At 48.0% G+C, this 12,567-nt stretch overlaps 1 protein-coding gene across 1 annotated transcript in view; it reads left to right on the forward strand.

Moving 5' to 3' along the window:
- Positions 1-12,567, forward strand: part of LOC144608493 (hemicentin-1-like) — a 259,005-nt gene that overhangs the window by 69,301 nt on the left and 177,137 nt on the right. Inside the window, 6 exon segments of the mRNA XM_078426331.1 lie at positions 129-224; positions 2,227-2,354; positions 6,617-6,761; positions 7,137-7,249; positions 9,000-9,150; positions 10,721-10,886. Coding sequence (XP_078282457.1) covers positions 129-224; positions 2,227-2,354; positions 6,617-6,761; positions 7,137-7,249; positions 9,000-9,150; positions 10,721-10,886 — 799 coding nt within the window.

Here is a 12,567-nt window from a genome sequence, read left to right on the forward strand (position 1 = left end):
TCCAGAGATGCTGCCTGTCCCGCTGAGTTACTCCAGCTTTTTGTTTCTATCTTCGGTTTAAACCAGCATCTGCAGTTACTTCCTGCACACATGGTGCTGGACTTATGCCTGCTCGTTCCTGTTTACAGATGTGTGGTTGGATGATGAAGCCAGTTACGTCTGTGAGGCGCAGAATCAGTTTGGAGCGATCAGTGCGGAGATGGCACTGACCATCACTGGTCTTGGTGAGTCCGGGAATGTGAGAGCAGAGAAGTGATACAGCCCGTTAGTTGAGTTTAGACATGCATCGTGCAAACAGGCCCTTCGGCCCACCAAGTCCACGCTGACCAGCAATCCCCAAATGCTAACACTACCCTACACACACTAGGGTCAATTTACACTTATACCAAGCCAATTAACCCACAAACCTGTATGTCTTTGGAATGTGGGTGGAAACCGAAGATCTCGGAGAAAACCCACGCACGTCACAGGGAGAACGTACAAACTCCGTACAGATAAACACCCAGGTCTGCAGCGCTGTAAGGCAGCAACTCTACCGCTGCACCACTGTGCTTTTCTGTCGGTTCTTTTCCCACCACAAGAATGACCTGAACCAATGAAAATAGGTACAAAGTAGACCAGCTTTCACACCGAATAAAACCCCCCAGCATTTTTCTCTGTTGTAAATCTGTTCTTAACTATTCTGTCTTTTCCATTCGTTCCAGTAAATGCAAAGGATGGGTATTTAAATTCCTGCAGAGTTCTGGTGGGGGAGCCACATATTTAAGAGATGACGGAAGAGAACATAGAAAAAGTACAGCACAGGAACAGGCCCTTTGCTCGCTATGCCTGTGCTGAACATGACACTAGAATAAATGAATCTCCCCTGCATGCATATGATCTGTATACCTCCCATACATGCATATCCATGGGCTTATCTAATGAATAGATTGAATGGCGGGGTAGACTTGATGGGCCGAATGGTCTTATTCTGCTCCTAGAATTTATGAATGAATGAATGAATACTTTATTGTCACATGTGACAAGCCACAATAAAATTCTTTGCTTGCATACCGAAGGATCGCAAATAGTCGCCCATAAAGGCCGCTTACAAAGTTATAAAGTGCCCCCGCTCCAGGTCCCCCTTTATTCTTCCCACCCCCCCTCATGGCGCCCCCCCCCCCACGCCGTGTCCTCCTTCGTTGCTTCCCCCCCTCACGGCCCCCCCCCCCCACGCCGGCTCCTCCTTTGTTGTACCCCTCCCTCACGGCGCCCCCCCCCCACGCCGGGTCCTCCTTCGTTGCTTCCCACCCCTCACGGCCCCCCCCCCCACGCCGGGTCCTCCTTCGTTGCTTCCCCCCCTCACGGCCCCCCCCCCACGCCGGCTTCTCCTTTGTTGTACCCCCCCCTCACGTCGCCCCCCCCCCCCCCCCCCACACCGGGTCCTCCTTTGTTGCTTCCCCCGGCAGCAGCGTCCTCACTTCCACGTGGTCCGTCCTCGTCCGTCGATCGCCGCCTTCGTTGACCGCCGCACCGACCTCTCGACTATCGCCGCCGGGTCCTCTCCGTGGCACCGACCCCGGCCCCAGCCCCAGCCCCAGCCGCAGGCTCCGTCGCCCCTGGGACCGTCCACTCCGGGCATGAAAACAACCAACCAGGACTAAAATGCTCCGTTAATTAAGCTCTGTGTTCAATAAGCTCAGTGGCATCTAGTTCTGTGGAGTGGACTGATACAAAGCTGCTCTGAGAAGTGGAGACCATGGGAAAGAGGTTCCAGTGTGAGCATTGAGACATGAGTAAAATATATTTTAGTTTAGTTTAGTTTAGAGATACAGCACGGAAACAGGCCCTTCGGCCCACCAGGTCCACACTGACCAGAGACCCCACACACTAACCCTATCCCACACAATTTACATTTATACCAAGCCAATTAACCTACAAACCTGTACGTCTTTGGAGTGTGGGAGGAAACCGAGGATCCCGGAGAAAACCCACGTGGTAACCGGAAGAACATACGAGCTCCGTACAGACAGCACTCATAGTCAGGATGGAACCCGGGTCTGTGGCGCTGTAAGGCAGCAACTCTACCGCTGCGCCACCGTGCCGTCCTAATTCTATTTCCTTTCTAGGGCTGGGTGATCGAATTTGCTGGAGAAACCCGTTTAATTCGATTGTGACATTCTGAATTGATTCTGTTATGAATGCAGATACAAAATTCATCAGTTCACATCCTGTTTCCATTTAAAGTTTCCCCTGAAGTGGTGGAAAGTGCCCGAGTTGTCAGCGTGCTGGAGGGCCGATCGTTAACGCTGCCCTGTGTGATCCTGGCCGGCAACCCCTACCCCGAGCGTTACTGGTTAAAAGACAACAACATGGTGAGTTTGTCCTGGGGGACATTTCAAGTCCAAGTTGAGTTTATTATCGTCTGCACAATTTCGGTGAGGTGCAGTGAAAAATCTTGCTGGCAGTAGCATTGCTGCTACGGGAACTGTGGACTGCTTGACTGTATTCATGTAGCGCCTTTTCTTTGACTGGATAGCAAGCAAACAAAAGCTCTTCTCTGCACCTCGGTACACATGCCAATAATAAACTAAACTAAACTTAGACAAACACACAAAAGTAAATTATACATCAATTGCACGTTATATTTTAAAAACAAGACATGAGTGCAAAAAACATAATTTTGTTATAAAGTCCATGGTGGTGGCAAGATAGAGCTCTTAATGATAGAGGAGTCTAGGGGTATGGGGAGAAGGCAGGAACGGGGTACTGATTGTGAATGATCAGCCATGATCACATTGAATGGTGGTGCTGGCTCGAAGGGCCGAATGGCCTACTCCTGCACCTATTGTCTATTGCCTATTGGTGCAAGAGGTGGTTTGTAGTTTTTGTTTTTGTTTTAGAAATACAGCATGGAAACAGGCCCTTCGGCCCACCGAGTCCGCGCCGCCCAGCGATCCCCGCACATTAACACTATCGTACACACACTAGGGGCAATTTTTACATTGACCCAGTCAATTAACCTACATACCTGTACGTCTTTGGAGTGTGGGAGGAATCCGAAGATCTGGAAGAAAACCCACGCAGGTCACGGGGAGAACGTACAAACTCCGTACAGACGGCGCCCGTAGTCAGGATCGAACCTGAGTCTCCGGCGCTGCATTCGCTGTAAGGCAGCAACTCTACCGCTGCGCCACCGTGCCGCCAGTGTTCTGTAGTTGGGGTAAGATTAGGGTTGTGCAGGTTGGATCAAGAATCTGATGGTTGTAGGAACGTGGCCGTTCATGATCCTGGTGGTCTGGGACTACAGGCTTCTGAACCTCCCACGTGAACTGTAGCAGTGAGGAGGAAGAAGGGAATCCTTGACGGTAGATGCCGTCCTCCTCAGGCAGCGCCTTGCGTAAATGCTTTTGACGGTGGGGAGGGCCATGCCCCTGATGGTCTGGGCATAGTCCACCACTCCCTGCAGCCACTTGTCTTGCAGAGCATTGGGATCGTTGTACCAGGCAACCAGCCGCGACACTCTCAGTAGTATACCTGGCAGCTCTTTGGATCCAAGAGAGTCATGAGTGTTTAATTGTCATCTGTACCAGGACCAGAACAATGAAATTCTTACTGCAATTTACAGGCCCATTAACGCAATAACACACAGATAAATATGCAATAAATAACGTCTTGGTTATTTTAGGTAAACCAGGTCACGGTATGCAGTGCAAAGTCTGTAGCAATTCAGTGCCGAAGTTAGAGTTGTGCAGGTTGGCACAAGAGTCTGATGGTTATAATAATAATAATAATAATAATGCATTTTATTTATATAGCGCTTTTCATATACTCAAAGACGCTTTACAGAGATTTAGAGAACATAGGGGAAATGAATAAATAGATAAATAAGTAAATAAATAAATGAACAGAGAAAGGAGACAGAAGGTGAGGTGACCTTCAGTGGTTGAAGGCAGTACTGAACAGGTGAGACTTCAGCGATGTTTTGAATGTGGTGAGTGTGGAGGAGTCTCTAACGGTTTGGGGTAGTGAGTTCCATAGGGTGGGAGCAGCGATGGAGAAAGCCCTGTCCCCCCAGGATCTGAGTTTGGTCCGGATGTGGGGGGATAGGAGATTGGCAGCGGCAGAGCGGAGGGTGCAGGTGGGAGTGTGCCTGTGGAGGAGGTCGGTCAGGTAGGATGGGGCCAGGTTATGGAGGGCTTTGTAGGTTATGAGGAGGATTTTGTACTGGATTCTCTGGGGAATGGGGAGCCAGTGGAGTTTATAAAGGACGGGGGTGATATGGTCACGGATCGAGGTGTGTGTGAGTAGACGGGCAGCGGAGTTTTGAATGTATTGAAGTTTATTGATGATTTTTGAGGGTGAGCCATAGAGGAGGCTGTTGCAGTAGTCCAGACGGGAGGTGATGAAGGCGTAGATGAGGGTTTCTGCAGCTGTGGAGGAGAGGGATGGACGGAGACAGGCAATGTTTTTGAGGTGGAAGAAGGCTGTCTTTGTGATGTGTTTGATGTGTTTGTCGAAGGAGAGGGTTTGATCAAAGATGATTCCAAGATTCCAAGTTATGTTTGCCCATCGCCCCAGTTATTAAAATCAATGTGCCAGCTACTGAAACTTCATCACATGTGTGCTTGAGGAGGGGAAATATGTTAGTTCCAGATTATGATTAGCTTCGCTGCTCGGAAACATTCAACATGGAGGTCATGTGAGGACAATTTAGCTGCGTGGTTCTTGGCAACAGATGGCTTGTTAAATCAGGTATTCAGTAAAGTTCATAAGAATGAAAGGGAATCACATTGACATGTATAGACTCCTGACAGAGCTCGATGGACCAGATGCAGGGAAGGAGTGTTCTTCGGCTGGGGCTCAGAAATGAGAAGATGCAATCGTGGGATATGGGGTAGGGGATTTAAGACTGAGATGAGCTCAGTGAACGTGTACCCCAGAAGATGGAGGAGAAAAAGCCATTGAGTATATTTTAGATTTAGATTTTTTTTTAGATTTAGATTTAGAGAAACAGCGCAGAAACAGGCCCTTCGGCCCACCGGGTCCGCGCCGCCCAACGATCCCCGCACATTAACACTATCCTACACCCACTAGGGACAATTTTTATATTTGCCCAGCCAATTAACCTACATACCTGTATGTCTTTGGAGTGTGGGAGGAAACCGAAGATCTCAGAGAAAACCCACGCAGGTCACGGGGAGAACGTACAAACTCTGTACAGAGGGCGCCCATAGTCAGGATCGAACCTGAGTCTCAGGCGCTGCATTCGCTGTAAGGCAGCAACTCTACCGCTGCGCCACTTTTGGTCGAAAATAGACACAAAATGCTGGAGTAACTCAGCGGGACAGGCAGCATCTTGTGGAGAGAAGGAATGGGTGACGTTTCGGGTTAGGACACTTCTTCAGATCTTCTTTGATTTAAACCAGCATCTGCAGTTGTTTCCTACACATGAGTATTATTATTGGTTTCTTTTCATCATGTGTACCAAGGTACAGGGTCCTGACCCAAAACCACTTATCCTTGTTCTCCAGAGATGCTGCCTGACCCGCTGAGTTACTCCAGCACTTTGTGTCATGTTTTGTAAACCAGCACCTGCAGTTTCTTGTATCTACAGTGAAAGGCTTTTGTTTACACGCTATCTAGTCAAATCAAATCATGCCTTACGTGAGTCCACCAAGCCACGCACAAGCGCAACAGGCAAAGCGAGGAGTAAAATAGTAGAAGAAGGTGGATAGACCCAAAAGGCATCAGGGGATATGGGGAGAGTGTGGTCATGTGCTATTGGCGGCACGGTGGCGCAGCGGTAGAGTTGCTGCCTTACAGCGAATGCAGTGCCGGAGACTCAGGTTCGATCCTGACTACGGGCGCCGTTTGTACGGAGTTTGTACGTTCTCCCCGTGACCTGCGTGGGTTTTCTCCGAGATCTTCGGTTTCCTCCCACACTCCAAAGACGTACAGGTATGTAGGTTAATTGGCTGGGCAAATGTTTTTAAAAAAAAAAAATTGTCCCTAGGGTGTGTAGGGTAGTGTTAATGTGTGGGGATCGCTGGGCGTCGCGGACCCGGTGGGCCGAAGGGCCTGTTTCCGCGCTGTATCTCTAAATCTAAATCTAAAAAAAAAATTGAAATAGATGATCAGCTCTTGAATGGCGGGATCAACTTTAAGGGATAAATGACCCACTCCTACTTCTATTTTCTATGTTTCTCTGCGTCAGAAGAGTGAGCAGTTTAAGAGGGAACAAAAGCAGAAGGGAAGGGAGACCTGGAAACAAAACAAGAAACCGGGTCCTACGTTACTGAGCGTACATGAGAAAAGTGGTTCCATAGTACAGTGCGGTTTTCTGTAGACAAAAAGGCGCCGGTACACATATTGTTCCTTGCTGTTAGTGACGTTGACGGATTGTCATCCTATTAATTGCGTCAGCTGTTCAACGGCCCAACCACCAAACTTAATTGATACCATTTATTTTTTTAACCTTTAGTGATCTTTATCTGGTACTAAACATTTAAAAATCTAGTTTTTAATCTTTTCGAGGTGCCAGTACACCTTACCGGCGGGCATGCCTACACTAATCAAGCTCGGGTGTAGTTACTCCAGACATTGTGTTGTATTCCCCCCTCCTCCCTTGCTGCAGTTGAGTTTGGACAGGCGCCTGTCGATCCGGAGCGATGGCAGCTTCCACATCGAGAGGGCAGAGCGAGGAGATGCAGGCAGATACGTCTGCACCATCACAAACTTAATGGGATCCGTTAATAAAACCATCACTGTGAATGTACATGGTGAGTGGCGTTGGGAGCAAAGCAGGATTATTTTGGCTCGGGTTTCTCTCCATCTCCAGCTCCAGGGAGGCAGCTGTACGTAACTGCTCCCTGTGTTGCAGCGTGCGTGGACCCGCGCGACTTTTGGCGCAAACGAACAACGGTCTACGCCAAACAGTTTTCTTAGCTAGTAGCTGCACTTACGACTTTTAAAAGACATTTGGACAGATATATGGGTTGGAAGGGTTGAGAGGAATAATGACCAAGAAACATACAAAGATGGCATCGAATAATGGCATAGAAACATACAACGAGTCTATTTGGCCCATCATGCCAATGCAAGTCATTTCTGACATGATAATGTGCGTGATATGTGAGGAGACCTTTGTTTTACAGTACATCCGTCAATCAAAGCTGGTCACACTATCCTTACCACAGAAGAGGAGGTGCCAGTAACTCTGCATTGTGAATCCACTGGGGCTCCAAAGCCAACCGTTGTCTGGTCCAAGGTATGAATTCACCACAAGGCCTTGCTTCTGGGAAATAGGCCATTAAAGTGTCCGGTTTCTTACACTGGTTGACATGTTGTAAAGACATCAGAGGAAAGACCAAGCCTGAACGTGTGTTGCCCGCGCTGGGGAAGATGGAAGTAATCTTCACAAGGACATGCTCACAGTGAGGAAGCGTGTGGAGCCACTGCCTCATTGCGCTTGAGACCAGGGTTCATTCCTGACTTTGGGTCCTCTGTGTGGAGTTTGCACGTTCACACTGTGACCGCGTGAGTTTTAACCAGGTGCTCTGGTTTCCTCCCGCATCCCAAAGATGAGTGGTTGGGAGGTTAATTGGCCTCTGTATAATTACCCCTGGTGTGTGGGTGAGTTATAGAATAATGCATCTAGAGTTGGACCCTTCAGCCCAACTCGACCATGCCACCCAAGATCTAAGATGGTCACATTTGCTCTCATTTGACCCATTTCGCTCAAAACCTTTCCTATCCATGTACCTGTCATTGCAACTGAGGGAGTGGTGGGTCTCTTGGTGAGGGTGGATGACTTAGTCTTGCTATGGAGGGGGGGGGTCACTTATCAGGTTAGAAACGGAAGTTCTGAATGTGCAGGGATTTTATTTTCTGATCAAATCTAACAATTGGAACTCCATTGATATTTACCATTGACTTGCAGAAAAGCCTGATAACAAAACAAAAATTGAGGAGTAGAGCACAGCTTACCTTCATCAGGAATGCTAACAGTGGATTTAGATTTAGAGATACAGCGCGGAAACAGGCCCTTCGGCCCACCGAGTCCGTGCCGCCCAGCGATCCCCGCACATTAACACTATCCTACACACACTAGGGACAATTGTTACATTTACCCAGTCAATTAACCTACATACCTGTACGTCTTTGGAGTGTGGGAGGAAACCGAAGATCTCGGAGAAAACCCACGCAGGTCACGGGGAGAATGTACAAACTCCGTTCAGACAGCACCCGTAGTCAGGATTGAACCTGAGTCTCCGGCGCTGCATTCGCTGTAAGGTAGCAACTCTACCGCTGCGCCACCGTGCCGCCCTTGGAACTGTACAACATGGAAATAGGCCCTTCGGCCCACCTTGTCCATAGTGCCAAGATAGCGCACTGGGCTAGTCCCATTTGTCTGCATGGTGGCCCATAGCCCTCTAAACCCTTTGTTTCCATACATATGCCCAAATGTTTTTTAAAAGTCATAATTGCTTCTGTTTCTCCCACTTCCTCTGGCAGCTTATTTCCAGATACGGACTGCCCTCTGAGTGAAAAAGTTGCCCCTGAAGTCCCTCTTAAATCTTTCCCCTCTCTCCATAAACCTCTGCCCTCCAGTGTTAGAAACCTCTTCCCCGGGAAAAAGATTGTGCGCCTTCACTTTATCCGTGGCCCTCGTGATCGTGGGTACACCTCAATAAGGTCCCCCCCTCAGGCTTCTACGCTCCAAAGAAAAAAGTCCCAGCCTGTAACCCAAGCCTGCAAGCCCAAGTAACATCCTAACATCCTGGAGAATCTCTCTGGGCCCTTTCCAACTTGATGACGTATTTCAAGTTATTAGGACACTGAACGGAGTTGTGGGGCCAGTCAGCTTTCTTTCTCCCTTGCTTGGAATTGATGCATGAGATAAGAAGGGCTGGGGTAGTGGGATGGTCACTGGGAATATAACAACTGTGATCAGAAGTGTTTCTTCCCTATCAGTATTTGAAAGCTTGTGAATGTATTGTTTCTGAATGCACCCTTAGGAAGGAGAGCAGCTGCACCCACGCACCTACACTGACGCCAACGGGAGCCTCGTGATTGCTGCCCCATCATCAGAGGATGCAGGAGTCTACGTCTGCACTGCCTCCAACGTGGTGGGGTTTGCCAGCCGGGAACTCCAGCTGTTTGTCCACAGTAAGAAGCTTGGCCCTGTTGTTTATAAATGTAGACCTGCACACTTCCAGTGCGATCAATGCACTCACTCACACCTCGCCAAGCCGCAGGACACTGAGGCACACAAGTTACAGACATCAACCTCTGTGAGGAGCACAGTTAAAAAATCTAAAAGCTAAAGTCACGCCCCAGATCCACGCTGTCCACTTGTGCCAATCCAAATGAGTCCCAGCTATCGTCAGGCAGCTGAACCATCGTACCACAACCAGCCTGTGTAGGAAGGAACTGCAGATGCTGGTTTAAACCAAAGATAGACACAAAAAGCTGGAGCAACTCAGTGGGACAGGCAGCATCTCTGGAGAGAAGGAATGGGTGACATCTCTGAGGGTCTCGCCCCGAAACAGGCAGCGTCTCCTTCTCTCCAGAGATGCTGCCTGTCCCGCTGAGTTACTCCAGCTTTTTGTGTGCATCTTCGGTTTACCACAACTAGAGAGCAGTCCTGAACTACTATCTACCTCATTGGTGACCCTCGGACTATCTTTGATCGGACTTTACTAGCTTTACCTTGCACTAAACGTTATTCCCGTATCATGTATCTATACATTGTAAATGGCTCGATTGTAATCATGTATTGTCTTTCCACTGACTGGTTAGCATGCAACAAAAGCTTTTCACTGTACGGGACACCTGACAATAAACTAAACTGAAAACTAGTTTTAACAGAAGAGGTTGTTGCCTCTGGGAACCGATCAACTCTTGGAAGTTGTTTTTGCTAATCAAATATGTTTGAGTCTCAGAGTGAAACAGCAGGGAAACAGGCCCTTCATCCCAACTCGTGATAACATCCCCATTGGTAGTAATCTGTGGGCGAAGCGGGACCTCCTTCACCAAATTTGTGGTGCCATCAAACTGTTGAGATCTCCTCTCTCCTTCACTTCTTTCCAAACCAAAAGTGTGTCCCTCTGCAAACAACTTGCTCACTGACAAACGGCCCCTGATTACCTTCTGCAACGGAGCTTGGGGAGGGAGCATGTAAACTGTGATCTTGCTGTTACGTTCAACAGGGTGTTCCGAAACACATTATACCGAAAGTTCTGCTCAATTCTTCGAGGATGAACAGGTTTGAGTGTAAAACTCCCAGAAGAAATTGAATGAGACAAAAGGAAGTGACCATTTCACAGAGATATAAGCCAAGGGTGAAGTGTGTTCCAATTGTCAAATGTGCCAACAATGGAACAAATAAATCCTTCCATGCCACAACTTAACAGGCCCATTGACACAATAACACGCAGATAAATGTATAGAACATAGTACAGTACAGGAAAAGGCCATTCGGCTCACATTATCCATGCCATTCATGATGCCATGTTAAACTAATATCTTCTGTCCTGCATTAGATCCTTATGCCTCCATTCTCCTCATATCCATCCAATATAACTATGCTTATAATAATCAATAATTCATTGAATTAATAATATTAATATAGATAACCATAACAGTGCAATTCCAAATTTGAAGTCCCCCGTGCAACCAAAGACACAGGCAAAATAATAATGTGGCTTTACTATTAATTGTACGTCTTGAATTGCAGCAAAACCAAGGATTGGTGAGATTAATCCAGAGGACTTGGGTGGGCTGATCGAAATCAGTGGCACTGCTGGGACAGAGGTGACGTTACCATGCGAGGCCCAGGGCTCTCCTCCTCCCATCGTCAGGTGGAAGAAAGACTCTCGACTGCTGCCAGTCTCATCGGCCAGGTAATGCGTCTCTGCAGGTATCGATGCATGCTGGCGCATGTCGCAGCAAGGTGCATCGCAGGCCCCTGCAAGCGTACTGCCACTGCAGTGGATGCGTCCTGTGGCATAAACTTGCATGTTGTGGTTTTGTGCCAACCTTTGAGACGTTGGGCTGCTATTCTTATTAATCAGTATCCACCCCCCCTACAACCAGTCTGAAGAAGGGTCCCAATCCAAAATGTCGCCAATCCCTTCCTTCCACATATGCCCACTGACCCCCTCCAGCACTTTGTATTTTACTCATAGAGTCATACAGGGTGGAAACTGGCCCTTCAGCCCAATGTGCCTACACCGACCAACTGAATAGGTTTGACTGGTGATCATTTATTTGCAGTTTTTTAGGTTCCCTTGTATGTAAGTAGCTGCTGTTCTCGCCTCTCTGACTATTTCAACTACACTTCAATGGTCATTCCAGTGTAACCTTCATCCACCAGCCGTGAACATAGAAAGATGTCCCAAGGAGATTCAAGCCACAATGTGGAGTTGTGCGTGTGATCTCAGCTGGCATGAAGTGAGGTGCTGAAGGAGAGTTACTGCTCTTCCTCGCACAATCGAGTGGATAAACTGAATCCACGTCATTCTTATAATATATTTACTGACTGCACTACAGCGGTCTATGGACTGGAGGTGGAGTGGGACATCTCAACCGTGAAACAAATCTACATGTTACACAAAGATAAAAGAACAGAAAAAAAACATAAAGTTTAAAAAAAACACAGTGTTGAAGGAACTCAGTAGATCAGGCAGCATCTGTGAAGGGAATGGAAAGCGCCGGAGACTCAGGTTCGATCCTGACTACGGGCGCCATCTGTACGGAGTTTGTACGTTCTCCCCGTGACCTGCGTGGGTTTTCTCCGAGATCTTCGGTTTCCTCCCACACTCCAAAGACGTACAGGTATGTAGGTTAATTGACTGGGTAAATGTAAAAACTGTCCCTAGTGGGTGTAGGATAGTGTTAATGTGCGGGGATCGCTGGGCGGCGCGGACTCGGTGGGCCGAAGGGCCTGTTTCCGCGCTGTATCTCTAAATCTAAATCTAAATCTAAATGATGTTTCAGGCCATGACTCCAGAGAGTGGTCCCGACCTGAAACATGGTCGGGACCTGACCCGACCTGTCCATTCTCCTCACAGATGCTGCCTGACCCACTGAGTTCTTCTAGCGCTTTACATTTTTTTGCTCAGGATTCCAGCGTCTGCAGTTCCTTGTCTCTCCATAATGTAAAAACAACGTAGTCATCGAGTCATACTACACAGAAACAGGCCCTTTGGCCCACCTTGTTCATGCTGACCAACTTTTCCCAGTCGAAGAAGGGTAATTTCTCCAGAAAATGCAATGAGTAGAGAACAGTTCCATCCAAACCATGTGTAAAATGAGTAATTTCAGTCACTTGCTGTGCTCGCCAAGCCTGATTAACAGAGACATGAGCAACTACAGATGCTGGAATCTTGAGTACTTGCAGGTACTATCGCAATGTTTAAGAAACATTTAGACAGGTACATGGATAGGATTATATTAGAGGGATATGGGTCACAGCCAGGTGAGACTAGTGTAGATGGGACATGTTAAACTAAACTAAACAACAAGGTACCTAACCCTCGTGCCCCAGAGTTTTGAGATGTCCCGAGGGTGTAGGATATTTCT

The sequence above is a fragment of the Rhinoraja longicauda genome, chromosome 31 (genome assembly GCF_053455715.1).
Source record: "Rhinoraja longicauda isolate Sanriku21f chromosome 31, sRhiLon1.1, whole genome shotgun sequence".
NCBI lineage: Eukaryota > Metazoa > Chordata > Chondrichthyes > Rajiformes > Arhynchobatidae > Rhinoraja > Rhinoraja longicauda.